Here is a 13,987-nt window from a genome sequence, read left to right on the forward strand (position 1 = left end):
GACTTAGCTGAATTGTACTACGTTCGCGGTCTACAAGAAGGTACTTGCAGCTTCGAGGTGAGTGATGTGTGTCGGAGGAGTCCTGAATTTTACAAAGTATCTTAGGCTACTTTTGCATTGAAAGAGAGTGCTGTCTTTCAAGTTTCAAACTCGTAATATTGTTAAATTGGGTAGGATGTTGTGCCTTTAGTGGCATTGGCGCTCCCCACCCCCGGCCCGGACAAGGCTACATATTGTGCGTTTTGCAATTGGCAGTGGAAGTGTCAGCCTTGCATCAAGTTACATGGCAGTGACCTTCTCAGATTGCCGAAAACTGATGGATCTCGAGATCTCACCTATTCGGATATTTAACAAAGATAGTCTGACTGAAGCCCACATAAACCTGAATTTGCTCATACGGTACCACCGTGACGAATTGATAATTGAGGCAACGAGGTGGAAATAATGATAGCATGGTCGTGCATGAACTAGCTCTCCTTTATACGAGTCCCTCAAGCCATGTGTCCTTCGCACTGCTTGTAGACTATCATCATCATGTGCGTAGTTTCCGGACGAACTCATGGTTCTCCACCCCAGGCCCCACCAATCATTACCCCAGCGCATCGAATATGAGTCAACGCTCCTCGCCAGATCCAGACATCTCCGCTATTAAAACCCGCAACACGCGCAAATAATCGGTCATACGCCCCCACGGTGTTACTACGTGTATGAATCTGGAATAGCTTCATGGATAATGTGCCCACAAACGCAGGGAATAACGCATATATATATACCATGCTCACCCCCGGAGGTAGTGATGGGTGAACATAAACCGTGAAATTCTCGGTCAAAGTGTTTCTTGCAGGTAAGTCGAAATAGTATATCCTCCTCCACAACCTCCATCCCCCACAACCTCCATCCCCAACAACCTCAACACCACCACATACACGCCTCGTCCGCCCACTCCTCCTCTCGGAGACCTCACCCCCACCCACTTCCAGCCATGGATAACCCCCACATGGGCGATCCAACCCCCACCCAGACCACCGCACAATGCATCCTAGCCCTCCTCAACGGAATCAGAACCATCGAGAGCCTCCACCGCATGTTCCTCTCCGGCGGCAATGCCATGCATCTCAACATCGCCATCAAGATGGCCGAGCGCCTGATCGGGTCGGAGAAGTCGGTTGAGTCGTTGCTGGCGAAGATGCGTGGGGAATTGGCGGGGGCGGAGAAGGAGGGAATGGGAAATGGAAATGTGGAAGACCCTGTTCTGGCGTGTGGTGTGAGGTTTGGGATTGTTGAAGTGTGGGAATTTTAGTGGGAGTATCGCGGGGATGCTGCTGCAGAGAAGTAAGCCGGAAACAAGCAATCGATCGCCGATGTATGCGGGGAATGCGTGTCCGGAGGGAGGCGCGGATAATGTTGTTGATCTGTTTCAGCAGCTGGCGCTGATGTTTGATACGACGGGAGGCCAGGTGTACCTGGATGGCGCTTTGGAGTGGCCGAAGGGCTGGATTTGGAAACCATTGATCCGAGAATTAGAGCAGACGTTCAACGTCTACAATCAGCACACAAGGATATAATAAATACAGAGGGAAACGTGGAAGACTTAATGGAGGGGTTAGTTATAGGCTCTCATTCTCCGTTCTGGTCGAAGGTTATTGCTTCAAGACTGACACCCCCGGATGACTACCAAGGGTCGAACAGATTTATACGGGAAGCGTCCCAGGAGATGGGACAGAAAGCGGCGGACAGCATGTGCCAGAAGCTAGTGCTGATTTCAAAAAGGAAATTATTCGTCTATCAAGCATGTTCTCTTTGGAAACCATACGCCCGGAGAGCGCCGCTGCGCAGCATGATCCTGGCCCACTTGGTAGTGCACTGACCGTGAAAGAACTCATTCCTTCCTATTTTTTCGAAAAGAATGATGATCAGAATCCGGAATTCGTCGCTGATCTCGACGAAGGGCTGTATGTAACTCTCACAGCGGCCAGAAAACTACCATTGGATAATGTAGATCGTCCAGAAAGACTCTCGAAGGCAAGCATGATTCTTTTCATCAAGTACCGGAGACTCAAGCAACCAGAACACCTCAACCAGGGAATCGATCTGAGTAAAGAGGCAGTGGCGGCAGCTGATCCAGCGAACTCATATCGACTGAGGGTAACGCAAGTGCTGGTAGGGCTTATGCAGGTGCGATATGAGCTACTGGGCGCAGATGATGACCTCTCAGAGATGATTCGCTGGAATAAGGAGGTGGTCATGGAGATGTGGGACGAGGATTCTGATAGAGAGGTCTGGCTCCAAACGCTCGCCATCTCAACAGGCGAGAAATATTTGAAATCCAAGACAGTGAAAGATCTTGTGCAGGCGCTAGTTTATGCGAAAGAATTAGTTGATAGAACCGACATTGACAATGAGGATCTTCCAGTACGGCGAGATACCTCGGTCAATTTACACATTTTAAAGTATCGGCAATCCGAAGATATCAAAGACCTCGAGGGGGCTATTGAAGCTCTGGAAAACTCAATAACCTCTCCAGACCATCGATTCCGGTTAAGGCATATTATCCTTTTGAGCAATTGCCTTGAGATCATGCAATTCAAATTCAAACGCAAAGGATGTCGTTACAGGGCAATCAACATATTGGAAGAAGCCAGTCCAGCCCCGACTGATGATGATCCTATCCGTCTCACGCGCTGGTTCTGCCTATTTGAAATGTCAAGTGCGCGGTTTGCCGACCTACAGAATTTCAATGACTATGAGCGGAGCATCCAATACGCCAAGAAGATATTAGCTCTTCCAAAACCTGGTGCTTCAGAAAGGGCAATAGCCTTGGCAAACATGTCAAGGACCCATTGGGAGTACTACATGCTCTCGGCAGACATGACGATGCTTGAGGAGGCCATTACAGCGGGTAAAATGAGCGTAGAGATAGCTTTAGCAGAGGGATTCAATGACCCTAGATACCAGCTCAGTGACCGACTGCGCGACCTTGGGGGCTTGTACACAGACCGATATATATAATCGATACGGCGAATTTATAAACCTTGAAACGTCAGTCGGATATCTTGAGAAAGCTATATCATTGGATAATAGCAATCCGTCAGTCGAGCTATTGATGCGTCTTTCCTCGCATTACAATACGAGATTCGAGCTCCTTGGAGGTCTTGACGACTTGAACCGTTCCATTGATCTCTGCGGGCAGGCACTGAGTATCATAGCAGCTAGCCACCGGGGCCAAGCTGTGTTTTCAGCCTTTTTGGGCTCACTCCTAATCTCGAGGTACGATCAGCGGGGAAATAAAGAGGACCTTGACACAGCTGTGGAAATGATTCAAATGGGTTCCCAGCTTGAACCGCAAGTAGTAGATCACCTTTCCGAGTGTCTGTCGCTTCTATCAGTTGTCCGTCGGGAGTACAAGAAGTCCAATAATCAGCAAGAACTGCTTGACGCAATTCAAGCATGTAAGACAGTGCCGGTTGACGCAGTTGATAAAAACAGGTCGTTGCGGCGTAGCGGAATAAGTATGTTCATGAGCGTCTTGCTCTTGGACTCTTATAACGAGTCCCAAAAAATGCAAAACCTTGAAGATTGCATAAAATATGCCGAAGAGGTAGTGGCACAAACACCCCGAAACAACCCACGCAGAGCAGCCAATCTCTTGATGCTTGGTACCGCAATACATAAGCGTTACTCGGCCACTCAGTCCAATCACGACCTCTACTACGCACTGAGTACGTTTTACGAAGCCTGGCACTGCCGCCTATCCCCGGTGGAGGAACGTATCCGGGCAGCGTCCCTGCTGTGCACGATTCTTGCAGAAAAGCACATGTGGCAGGAGCTGCGTCCGATTCTTCAAAGTGCTATTATGCTTCTTCGGAACGTCAGCAAACGGTCCTTGCGCAGAAAGGATCAGCAACATCACTTGGCAAAGTTTAGGGACCTCGTAGTGAATACTATACAGTTATTATTCAAAGCGGGGGAGGAGGACGTGGCGTGTTGCCTTAGGATCTTGGAATTTGGTCGAGGGGTGATTATGGGCATGGTGATGGATTGTAGAAGCGAAACGGATATATCAAATCTCAAAGAAGCACATCCGGATCTTTTCACAAAATTCAACAGGCTATGCAAAGAAATCGACTAACCTCTTTCAACTGAACCACCAATGGCGGAGATGCTTGACCAGTTGAGACACCAGAGATCTAAGCACCTGCAAGACCATCGGGACCGAGCGAATTCAGTCAGGGGTATGGAGGAACTTGTCGCAGATATTCGAGACCTGCCTGGTTTTGAAGGCTTTCAGCTCCCCCCTCGGTCCGACGAATTGATGGCTATGGCTATTGAAGGGCCGATTGTAACTTTTCTTTGCACAAAGTTCAGGAACGACGCAATTATCGTGACCGCTACCTCAATCAAGTCTCTTATGCTACCGCAATTGATTTACGAAGATGCCGAATCGTGGATGAGAAAGATACCGACACTTGTGCGCATTGCAAGATCCAAGTATGGAGAAAACAATTCCCAAATGGACAAACTTCTGTCGTGGTTATGGGATTCTGCAGTAGCGCCTGTACTGAACGAGCTGCAGCTGAAAATGTCGGGCGACAAGTTACCGCGGGTTTGGTGGATTGGCACCGGAGGTCTAGCTATGGCTCCGTTTCACGCTGCTGGTAGACACTCGCGCCGCTCCACTGAAAACACCTACAGCCACGTTATATCTTCCTACATCCCAACCATCAAGGCATTATCCTATGCCCGCCGGAGAAAACCGCAACTGTTGAGCAGACCCGGCTCATCCCTCCTCGTGGTTACTATGCCAACGTCCCCAGCACAGAATACATTATTAGGAAGCTCCCTGGGTACCAAGCAGTTCACTTTGCCTGTCACGCTGTTTCTGACTGTAAAAGCCCCTCCCAAAGTTGCCTACTCCTGAACGATGGCACAGGAATGCTTGATAACCTAACAGTCGAAAGAATCTCGGCTGCGAATATTGAAAACGCGCAGATAGCCTATCTCTCTAGATGCTCGACCGCCGAGAACTCTTCTCGCCCTCTTGCGGACGAGTCAATACACATTGCGAGTGCTTTTCAGCTTGCACGCTTTATCTATGTCTTGGCTACTCAGTGGGTTTCAAACGAAATTGCGCGTCGTGAAGTTGCGGAAGAGTTTTACAAACAGCTATTCAAGGGCAGCGGCGGAGGTGATCGCGGACATGTCAGCCTTTCGTTTCATCTTGCAGTCAAAAAGCCACGAGACAGATCCCGGAAAGAGCCCATCAAGTGGGCGTGTTATATTCATACGGGCGCTTGAGTGCTATTTGTCGGGACCTTTGGTGACTGCTTTTGTCCCGCAGCCTAGCTTGTTATTTTCTGTCTTTTCCGACGTCGTTGCATTGCGAGTTGCACACCTAAACCTGTTTGCTCTTTTCCCGCCATGTAGGGTAGCTTCCTTTGCTTTTTCCTCCTTTTGCTTTTTTCTTTTCTTTTACTTTTCATGATCGAAATCTATCAAGCTGTGCAACTCTCAAAGAGATAACCGACGGACCCGGTAACATTACTTCCGGCCTGAGAAACGGGGGGTCTGTTTCGAGCATGATCAGTCAGTTCTCAGGTATCACCCCACGCCAATTATCATGTTGTGACGTCCTGGAATACTGTTATTTCTGGGAAATAAGCCCATGGGCTTGTAGCAAAATGGTGGAAGGAAAGTCAATGAAAACCGGTGGTGTATGCATATTCCCGTGACTTAAGCCAATCAGCAAGCATTTTTCTACCACTACTTTGCTTTAAGCCCATGGGCTTATTTCCCAGAAATAACGGTATATATACACCGCCTTACTATTGTTCAAAAAGACATTGAGATCTTACCCGTGTCCTTCCCAGGTTTTGGTCGTGTGTAATCTGGGACGGGGGATCCGCAGTTCTAGGTACCTACACTCCGTCTCCCCAGTGATTGAGTACGGATCCGCTTCTAGCCGCGGAGAAACACCCATTGAATGCACCGATATGCAGCGTTGCAGGAGCGCGCCCAGTATATATAACCATGGGTGCTATGGGCGCCAGAGAAGACTCTTGGGTTCCAAAGGCCAGAGAGGAATGAACTGCTGCTGGCCGGAGATGCGTAGGGGGGGTATGTGTCCTGTGCCCTTAATTGTCTCCGTCAACTGGAGCGGGTGGGGGCTCTTCTCGGGGCGTCGTATCGCTAACCCGAAACGTCTGCCTCCAAAGCTCAAACTCACAGCACCCTCGCTGTACGGATGCAGGGCGCGGTGATCTCCTAGGGTTAGGGTTCCTAGTTAATTTCAGTGGGACGCCTCAAGGGCATCGGTGATATTTGCCGGGGTGAACGAGGAAATAACTTTGAAATTCAATACACGTGGAATACGCGTATAGAGGAAACTTAGTTACGTCTCGCTGTTTCTTCGACTGCGCTGCAGACCTCTGGCAACAATTGAACTCGTAACAGCATGTACATATGTAGCCGATTCGGCCACATGCACCATTCTACAGTTGTCCGTCCCCGGGGGGGGGGGGGGGGAGTTAGAAAACTGCTCACAATAAATGGCGTCTACAATTGAAGCCACCTCCAACCTGGTTTTTTTCAAGTCGAGACGCCTTCCCATTCGCACAGTTCGTCCTGCGCGTAGAGTAAGTGTATGTACATAGTCTTCCAGCCAAACGGTTGATGGCCTGGCGTTGGATGATGGATCCGTATTTCCCGGGAGGGTGCTTGTTGTATATGTATGTAGGAAACAAGTGATCAAAGCTCCATATCTTCGCCCGAATCCCCCAGCGCTGATCAGGCAGCCATCACTGGGTTTGGCTGTGTACCGGCTGCATGCAGTAGTATGTACTACATGTATGTTTTATCAGAGCTCTACCATACATGTATGCATAGGAAAGAATACAGTTGGGTCAAGTGCTCTAACACAGTCTCTTCGTGCATTACATGTATGTCTGCCCTCTCTTGCGTTCGCAAGGCAACGGAGACCCCAGTTCGGTATCTGCACGATTCGTCTCCACAGCAGTCGCTCTTGGGGCCTGATCGTTGGTTACATGTAGAGTAGATAGACGACAGCGTAACATTAACAGCGGATTTATATTTATTTCCCACCACTCAGGACACGCGCACGATCATCTACCAACAACGTCTAGAACTGTGCTTGCTAAGTATACGTATATTGTACCCACCACGTAGAGTCCTCTGCACACAAGGCCAGGTGTATCAGACCTACGAGTATACATGTATATATATATATATAACCAACAGGACCGCGCTTCTATTCTTCTTCTTCTTCTTCTTCTTCTCCACAACATCAACAACCACCATGCCTAGCACAGCCATGCATGCATGGGAGGAGTGTAGGAGTGTAGCCGGTTGGCCATCGAACCTCGACCACTTCAGCTTCTTTCCATACGACGGCGGTTCTTCTATAGTTTCAGTGTGCCCCCCCCCCCCCTCGATCCTCAACCGAGCCCCCCCCCCCCCCCCCGGACTCTTGCAGCGCTTCTTCAACAGTGTGATTCCGGTTCGCCTCGATCCTCAAGCACAAGAACATGCCTCCATCTCGGAGCGTTTGTCTCATGTGATTGTACTCCACCACACACACCGAGAAATATTAGATCTCCAGGTGTTTGTAGCGTGCTGACCCCCTCTCCCTCTTTCCCTTCTAATCTGGAACCTGAGCCAAAGTACTGACTATCTCCTATCGCGCTTAGCTCAGCCCAGCCTCCATATGTGACGCCCGCTGGCCAGGGGATCTGATCCGTATGGCGCGCCAGCCTCACACAGTCACGCTCAATGCTCTATCGTTGCCAGGACAGCTGCACTCCTTCTCGTCTGCGCTGCGAATCCAGAATGAAAAGATGGCTGCCCGCATATTTCGAGCCAACTGGTGGGTCCATATGAGTGGGTGCAAGATGGATTGCTGATGCTCCCGGGTATATCTTCGGTTCACCCGCCGGGATCCGAATATTCCTCCGTCATTCGTCCTGGCCGGGTCGTTACCATTTTCCATTGGAGAGCCGCGCCATCAGCTACCATGGGTGGCTGCATGCAGCGCTACTGTCTGCGAAGCATCAACGAATGGTCACTGATCCTGGCTGGCGCAGTGTTGAAGGGATTGCATGGCTGAATGGAACACAACCACTGTTTAAGCGATACATGTAACTGTGGGGGTTGCGTTGATCTGGTTAGAGGGGATTGCAATACATGTAGTGGCAGTCGTTTTGGTGAAAAATATACGAAAGGGCGGATGTGTAGGGTGCAGACCGAACACTTCCATCCCCCCGATTTCATAATAACTTACTCATATTATCTTCTTCTCTCATGTGACTGCAACCTCAACCCGACCAATTATAAAGAAACGGGCATCAGGGTAGCCTTGGCAGTTTTGGTAATCCTCGCGAAACAAGTAGTAAGACTCAAAAGTTGAAGGACTGCAAGAGGTGTAATAAGGCAGCATGAGAGAGAAGAATAAAGACAGCACGAGTAACCCCTAACACCCGATTACTTGACCTGCTACAAGCCACCGCGTCAGCTTTGCGATTTATCATTTTAAGGTGCTATTTCTCACATCAATACTCCTGTGCAGAGTTTCTTTGCAAACACATCTTAGGCGTCCCCATCAATCCACCCCGAATAGACGGATGTTCTTTGCCATCCTAAGCCTAATCGTGGATAACGGCCCGCCATCCCACATGATGAGCCCAGATACAAAGCCCTACCCATACTCATTCCCATCGCGCAGGCCCATACCTCATCACGGTTCCTCGCAAGGGCCATTAACGGGTAAACTAACCCCAGCAGGAACAAGTGATATGATTCTGTGCTTCCCGGACCTCAGAGATATATGTCGTTCACAACGTGGTCATCATTGAACGTTCACTCATCCCCTGCAACGTACAAGAAACCAAGACTGACACCCCTGATCACGGGTTAGGTACGACGCGAGTGATATTCTGTGAGCGAGCCTAATCGTCGAGTGATATTCTATGACTCACTCGCAATACCCGACGTAGGGAGCCGACTCGACGTGCGGAACTACATGTACTGTCATTCACAAAGCCGTACGTACAAATACACAAAAACGTGCGACAGCACATCGCAGGACCTTTTAGGTTCGCTGGGCACTCGGGTTTTTTGAGCACGTCGCGGTCATGGAGTATCACTCGATGTCGGGCTTGGCGGGTGTCGGTTGGGTGCGGGTTGATTAATTGATTGCTGATTCATTGATTGGAAGCCATTCTGTTGATATTTTTGAAGGTTTCTAGGCGTTCAAATGTGGTCTGTAGATCCGTCCAGGGTGTGTCTACAGAGTTGGTAGCCGTTTCTATACAAGATCTGTAATTTATCTTCAAGGCTTCAAGTTTGAACACTTTCAGAATATCCACGGGAAGCCTTCCATTGGAACGAGCCTGGAGGTTACGACAAATATCTGAGAATCCAAAGTATAAAAAAAAAAAAAAAAAAGAAAATGAAAATAATTAATAAGATAACAGAAACGGGAATTTGTAGAAAACGATTCCTTTCTTTTCCCCTACTATTTCCTTTCTTACAGCAATTAATTCTCTATCTTTTGCTGAAGATATTTTATTCCATTTTCACTTCCTTTGTTTCACTTGATGCGTCGATATTGGGTACAGATTTTCATTCCGATTGGGAAGTCGGTACCAATGAATATTGGCTTTCCTACTGTTTCGTGCAAGATGTTAACTTCACCAACCATATCTGTTGCGGGAAATTCTATAAGGATATGTTTCACATTTTTTGTATCTAGTCTGTTCTCAAACCCATGTATATATTGTTTTTCGAGTAGATGAGAATACTCGTTGTGGACAATATACTCAATTCTCAATCATACCATTGTATCTTTTTACTTTCTGTTGCAGTATTTTAAGAATTGTCCTTGTTTTCGGATTTTAATAACTTGAAGAATGAAAATAAGTTAAGAGTTTCATTTGTTATCATTTTTCTTTCGGGATTTCTTCGATGAGTCATTAGATTTCACGGGTCATCTGTAACGGCGTCTTTGCATAATGGTCAGATACTCTATTAGGGCATAAAGAGGAAGTACTTCGCAATGAGGTTAGGATTAGTAACATGGATTTCTTTTGGGTTCTATGAGTTTCCGTTATAGGAGTGTATAAGTCATATTCGTACTGAGGTTATTGGATATATAAAAGGATTCTGGCTTTCGTTGATGTTCTGTTTCTATCTTTCCTCTTCAAGCAACCTTCTCCATTCTCCTCGCTCGCCTCCAGCTCGCAAAACTTCAAAACATCGTTCAAAACCTTCAGAATAAGATCCTATATGCCTTTAGAATGCGTACTCTACTGGTATCTAATCAATCATTACTTCATCAGAGAGGTTGTTTATACCCTCGTTTCTGAGTTGTAATCGTTCTTGTTCATGCAACCTGCTTTGTTCTCCCAGCTCGCTAAAGCTTGCAATACAAATTCTACCTCTGAATAACTTTAAAACTTCATCCTCCTACAAGTACTATCTCCTCAATTCGGCTCATCGCTAGAGCAGTTGATTTTCCTGCTGGAGTGTCGTGTCCGCTAAGTGAGAGAAACACTTCCGTGACCGCAAGTTCAAACAAACTAGCATCACCAACACCCTCCTGACTGTCCACCCCACCCAATCTACACGGCAGGAAAAGAACCCTATCTAAAGTCTCCCCTGCTATAAATCGCAACAGTGGAGCGATCATATCATAGGTTTCTCTGAACTCCCTATGGGCAACTCAGGCCTCTTCCAGCCGTTCTCCACCTCCAAAGTTCAGCGAAACTCAATACACTCAATCCGCCACTATCGAACAAACAGACAAAGGATCACTCTCCGACTTCACCGACACGGCCTAATATGGTCAATTATACACCCTCAAACACGACTATATCCAACCCAGCATCATCCCACAGGACACCTATACCAAAATGGACCTAAACTATTTGATATAGGCAATTCATAACGCCCTCTCACTTACGTTCGATCACCTGAATATCTCACTACACCAAATGTAATATGACACCACTACAAGTAAGGAACATCTGATCCAACAAAATGAATCACTCAAACTCTCAGTCATATAAAGGTCTTAAATTCCTCAGGCTCCTAGGGTAATCAGCGAGAATTAGAGGAGATTCACGAGATACAAGAAAGGTCTCAGTTCAACTTCATCAAATTGCGCATATTAGCATACTATCGAGGACATGTCGAGCGGTTTGTTAGCATTCCCCAGTACTCTACCGATATTAGCAAACTCACGCATGTACGTCAGATAAAAGAGTCATACAGAGCATCCATCAAGGTCGATCCTGCAATGTAGATACTGGATTATTAGGGGTGGCAGTTGGCGTTAGATATTCGAATGCTGAATCTGAAAGATATTGTTGGAGGTCCTGAGAGTATCGACGACATCCTTTGGAGCCATCGAGATAACCTGAAGAAGTTACTTGAGATTTTTAAAATTGAAGACTGGAAAAAAACTCCAAATGAATGATCCATAGTAGAAGGAGGGTTGCCTTCAAGGCATCTTTGCAACCCCTCCACAAAATCGGGAAGGCTTTTCAATATTGCGGGTGGACTGTAAATAAGCCATACCAAATTATATCGCCTGATAAAGTAGTATGCAGAAGATGCAGAATACTCTTAGAGCTTTGCCGGAAGTTCTGAGAGCATTTTAGAGCATTGGATAGAGATGTTCATATGTTTGCAGGTTACGGTACCAATCTTCCAAAAGCCTGAGGGGTATGAGGTTCACAATATTAGGTGTACGGGAAACGCAGCTTTTAGAAAAGGAAAATATTACAGGATTGAGTATGGGTGTCGGTAGCATCCTCAGAGGAGTGGGGAGTATTTCAGGGATGCTTACCAGGATTTATGAAGGCTTTGTTCAAGCTGCGGGACAGTGGGGGGTGAGCACCTAGACTATGTATAGTGGAGCTACTCAAGGCAAAGGATCGTGATATCGCTGATAGCTCACATAGGCTCCTGCAGATTGGTAGGAGGAGGCGGAAGAGAATGTGGATCATTTTAATGGTGTATCGTGAGTAAAGAAGAAGTTCAGGAAGGAGAGCGATGAGTAATTGGGATTTCGTTTGTCGTTTCTCTTTTGAAATTCTGGTTATATTTGGGTTTTCTTTCTATGGGTTTCCATTATGTGAATTAATCATTGGGTTTTGAAGGATATATATATAGCTGTATTTTCCCTCTGTCTTCTCTTTCTTCTCTCCTTATCTGAACTTTCTGTTACATAAAAATATATTCTATTTTTCTGTTTTCAAACCTCTACGAACCCAAATCGCGTAACCTCTTGATTGTGCCTCTTGATTCCAGTCCCAGTCTCGCTCTCGATTTGCATAACGTAAAATGTTTGATCCTGTTCTCGTTCATTTCCTTCGGTATCCTACCGTTAAGAAACCTCGCCTAATATCTATCGGTATCAAGCCCAATAATCCCGAACACTGATTCTGACCCCACATGGGGTGAACAGTTTTCACCTATATGACTCTGAGTCAGCTTCCACTGTTCTCTTATCGAGAACCTCTGAACCCCTTACTAGGTTCCCTGAATCAGCCCATAACAGTCGTTAATATTCGGAGTATATTGGGAATCGCCCATTTATTTGAGGTGGAGATAAGTAATTGGTTGGTAAATACTAGGATAGACTTGCATACATGGAATGAATATAGTTGAATACTTGCAAAGCCATGAGGGCATTCGTGAGTACTCTGAGAATATTAGTCCCAATTGGACTCTCTAATTCAAAATCCGTGTTGTTCTGCTATGCATGCAGATTGGAAGGAGGAGGTAAAGTTTTGGCCACTCAGTATCTGAGTTTGGTTATCCAGCAAACTCGCTCCAGCAGGGCAATGCCAGTCTATATTTGCTGCTTATGCATGGACATTGAGCTTTTCAGATGAGCTGTACCATGGCCTCAACCTCAAGGCTAATTATGCCTTTCACGAATTGACAGAAACATACATCCATATCAAAGATTAGCTAGTTGTCACAAGTGTACAGGACAAGGCTCATATCAGTATCCCATGACTGACCATACAGCGGCATTGAGGATACCCACGGTAGATATCATTTGAGGGACTGGTGCCTTTCTATCCTTTTATGACAGCGTATCAATACAAAGGGGGCAAAGTAAGGGTTGCCTCACCTTGAGTGGATATGACAAATGCCTCAGCTCTGTGAGCATTTTTGAGTACTCTTTGAGCATTGGTCGATACTCTGGTAGCACTTGCGGGAGCACTCAGGTGAGCATTTGGGGGAGCATTCGTGGGAGTATTCGCGGTGCCGTGAGAAAAATCGCTGTGATGTGAGAGTATTCGTCGTACCATAAAAGCATTCAAGAAAACTGTGAGAGCATTAGAAAGTACTCAGATGATACTACTGATGTAATCAAAAGAAGCAAAAGTTTCATAGGCACTGTGGATGAGGTCATTCCATCCTAGCGTCTCCAGAGGTGGAGGTAATCTCATGGTGGCCGAGGTGAGCAGAGCATTGGCGAGTGCCCTCCAGATATAAGCTATATCTCCTGGCGGTGCCGGAAGGATAGGCCCTCCTGGGTTGGAGCCGCGCTCGAGCGGTATACATGGGCAGTGACAGACGCGCTAGATGCTCAGAGCACGGAATGTCTGACATGATGAAGGGGATGCGCCCTGGGTAATACACCAGCTTGCTGATGGATCCACCTGTACTAACTGCCGCTATCAATCAACTCCCATCATGAAACTATCACCTTCTTCGACAGCAAACCTGACTCCTGCCCACTCATACTCAGGATCCCTTGGCTTCAACTACATGACGTCACACTATGGTTTAAAGACAATAGCATACTGTTCGACTCCGAATACTGCAAGCACAAGTGCAACTCCTCGGCAATACCTATTCCCATTAAAGGAATTGTACCACCACCCCACTTCCACCTCACCAGTTCAGCCACCCTCTGCCCTTTTGCTCGAAGGGACAAACTCCAAATCTTCAGCAT

At 47.0% G+C, this 13,987-nt stretch overlaps 3 protein-coding genes across 3 annotated transcripts; all 3 read left to right on the top strand.

Moving 5' to 3' along the window:
• Positions 1 to 982: 982 nt before the first annotated feature.
• H6S33_009941 (uncharacterized protein) lies at positions 983 to 4,129 on the top strand (the record flags this gene model as incomplete). The annotated part of the gene is made up of 4 exons (XM_044841391.1): positions 983 to 1,269; positions 1,301 to 1,538; positions 1,690 to 2,987; positions 3,082 to 4,129. The coding sequence occupies 4 exons, from the start codon at positions 983 to 985 to the stop codon at positions 4,127 to 4,129; spliced, it is 2,871 nt and encodes a 956-aa protein (XP_044697084.1).
• Positions 4,130 to 4,159: 30 nt separating this feature from the next.
• On the top strand, positions 4,160 to 4,979 carry H6S33_009942 (uncharacterized protein; the record flags this gene model as incomplete). Its single annotated transcript, XM_044841402.1, has 2 exons — positions 4,160 to 4,885; positions 4,959 to 4,979. 2 exons carry the CDS (start codon positions 4,160 to 4,162, stop codon positions 4,977 to 4,979), a joined length of 747 nt encoding a protein of 248 aa, XP_044697085.1.
• A 27-nt stretch (positions 4,980 to 5,006) lies between these two features.
• H6S33_009943 (uncharacterized protein) lies at positions 5,007 to 5,295 on the top strand (the record flags this gene model as incomplete). Its single annotated transcript, XM_044841413.1, has 2 exons — positions 5,007 to 5,048; positions 5,110 to 5,295. The coding sequence occupies 2 exons, from the start codon at positions 5,007 to 5,009 to the stop codon at positions 5,293 to 5,295; spliced, it is 228 nt and encodes a 75-aa protein (XP_044697086.1).
• Between the last annotated feature and the right edge of the window lie 8,692 nt (positions 5,296 to 13,987).

This window comes from Morchella sextelata (assembly GCF_020137385.1).
Source record: "Morchella sextelata strain SCLS chromosome Unknown scls_4, whole genome shotgun sequence".
Taxonomy (NCBI): domain Eukaryota; kingdom Fungi; phylum Ascomycota; class Pezizomycetes; order Pezizales; family Morchellaceae; genus Morchella; species Morchella sextelata.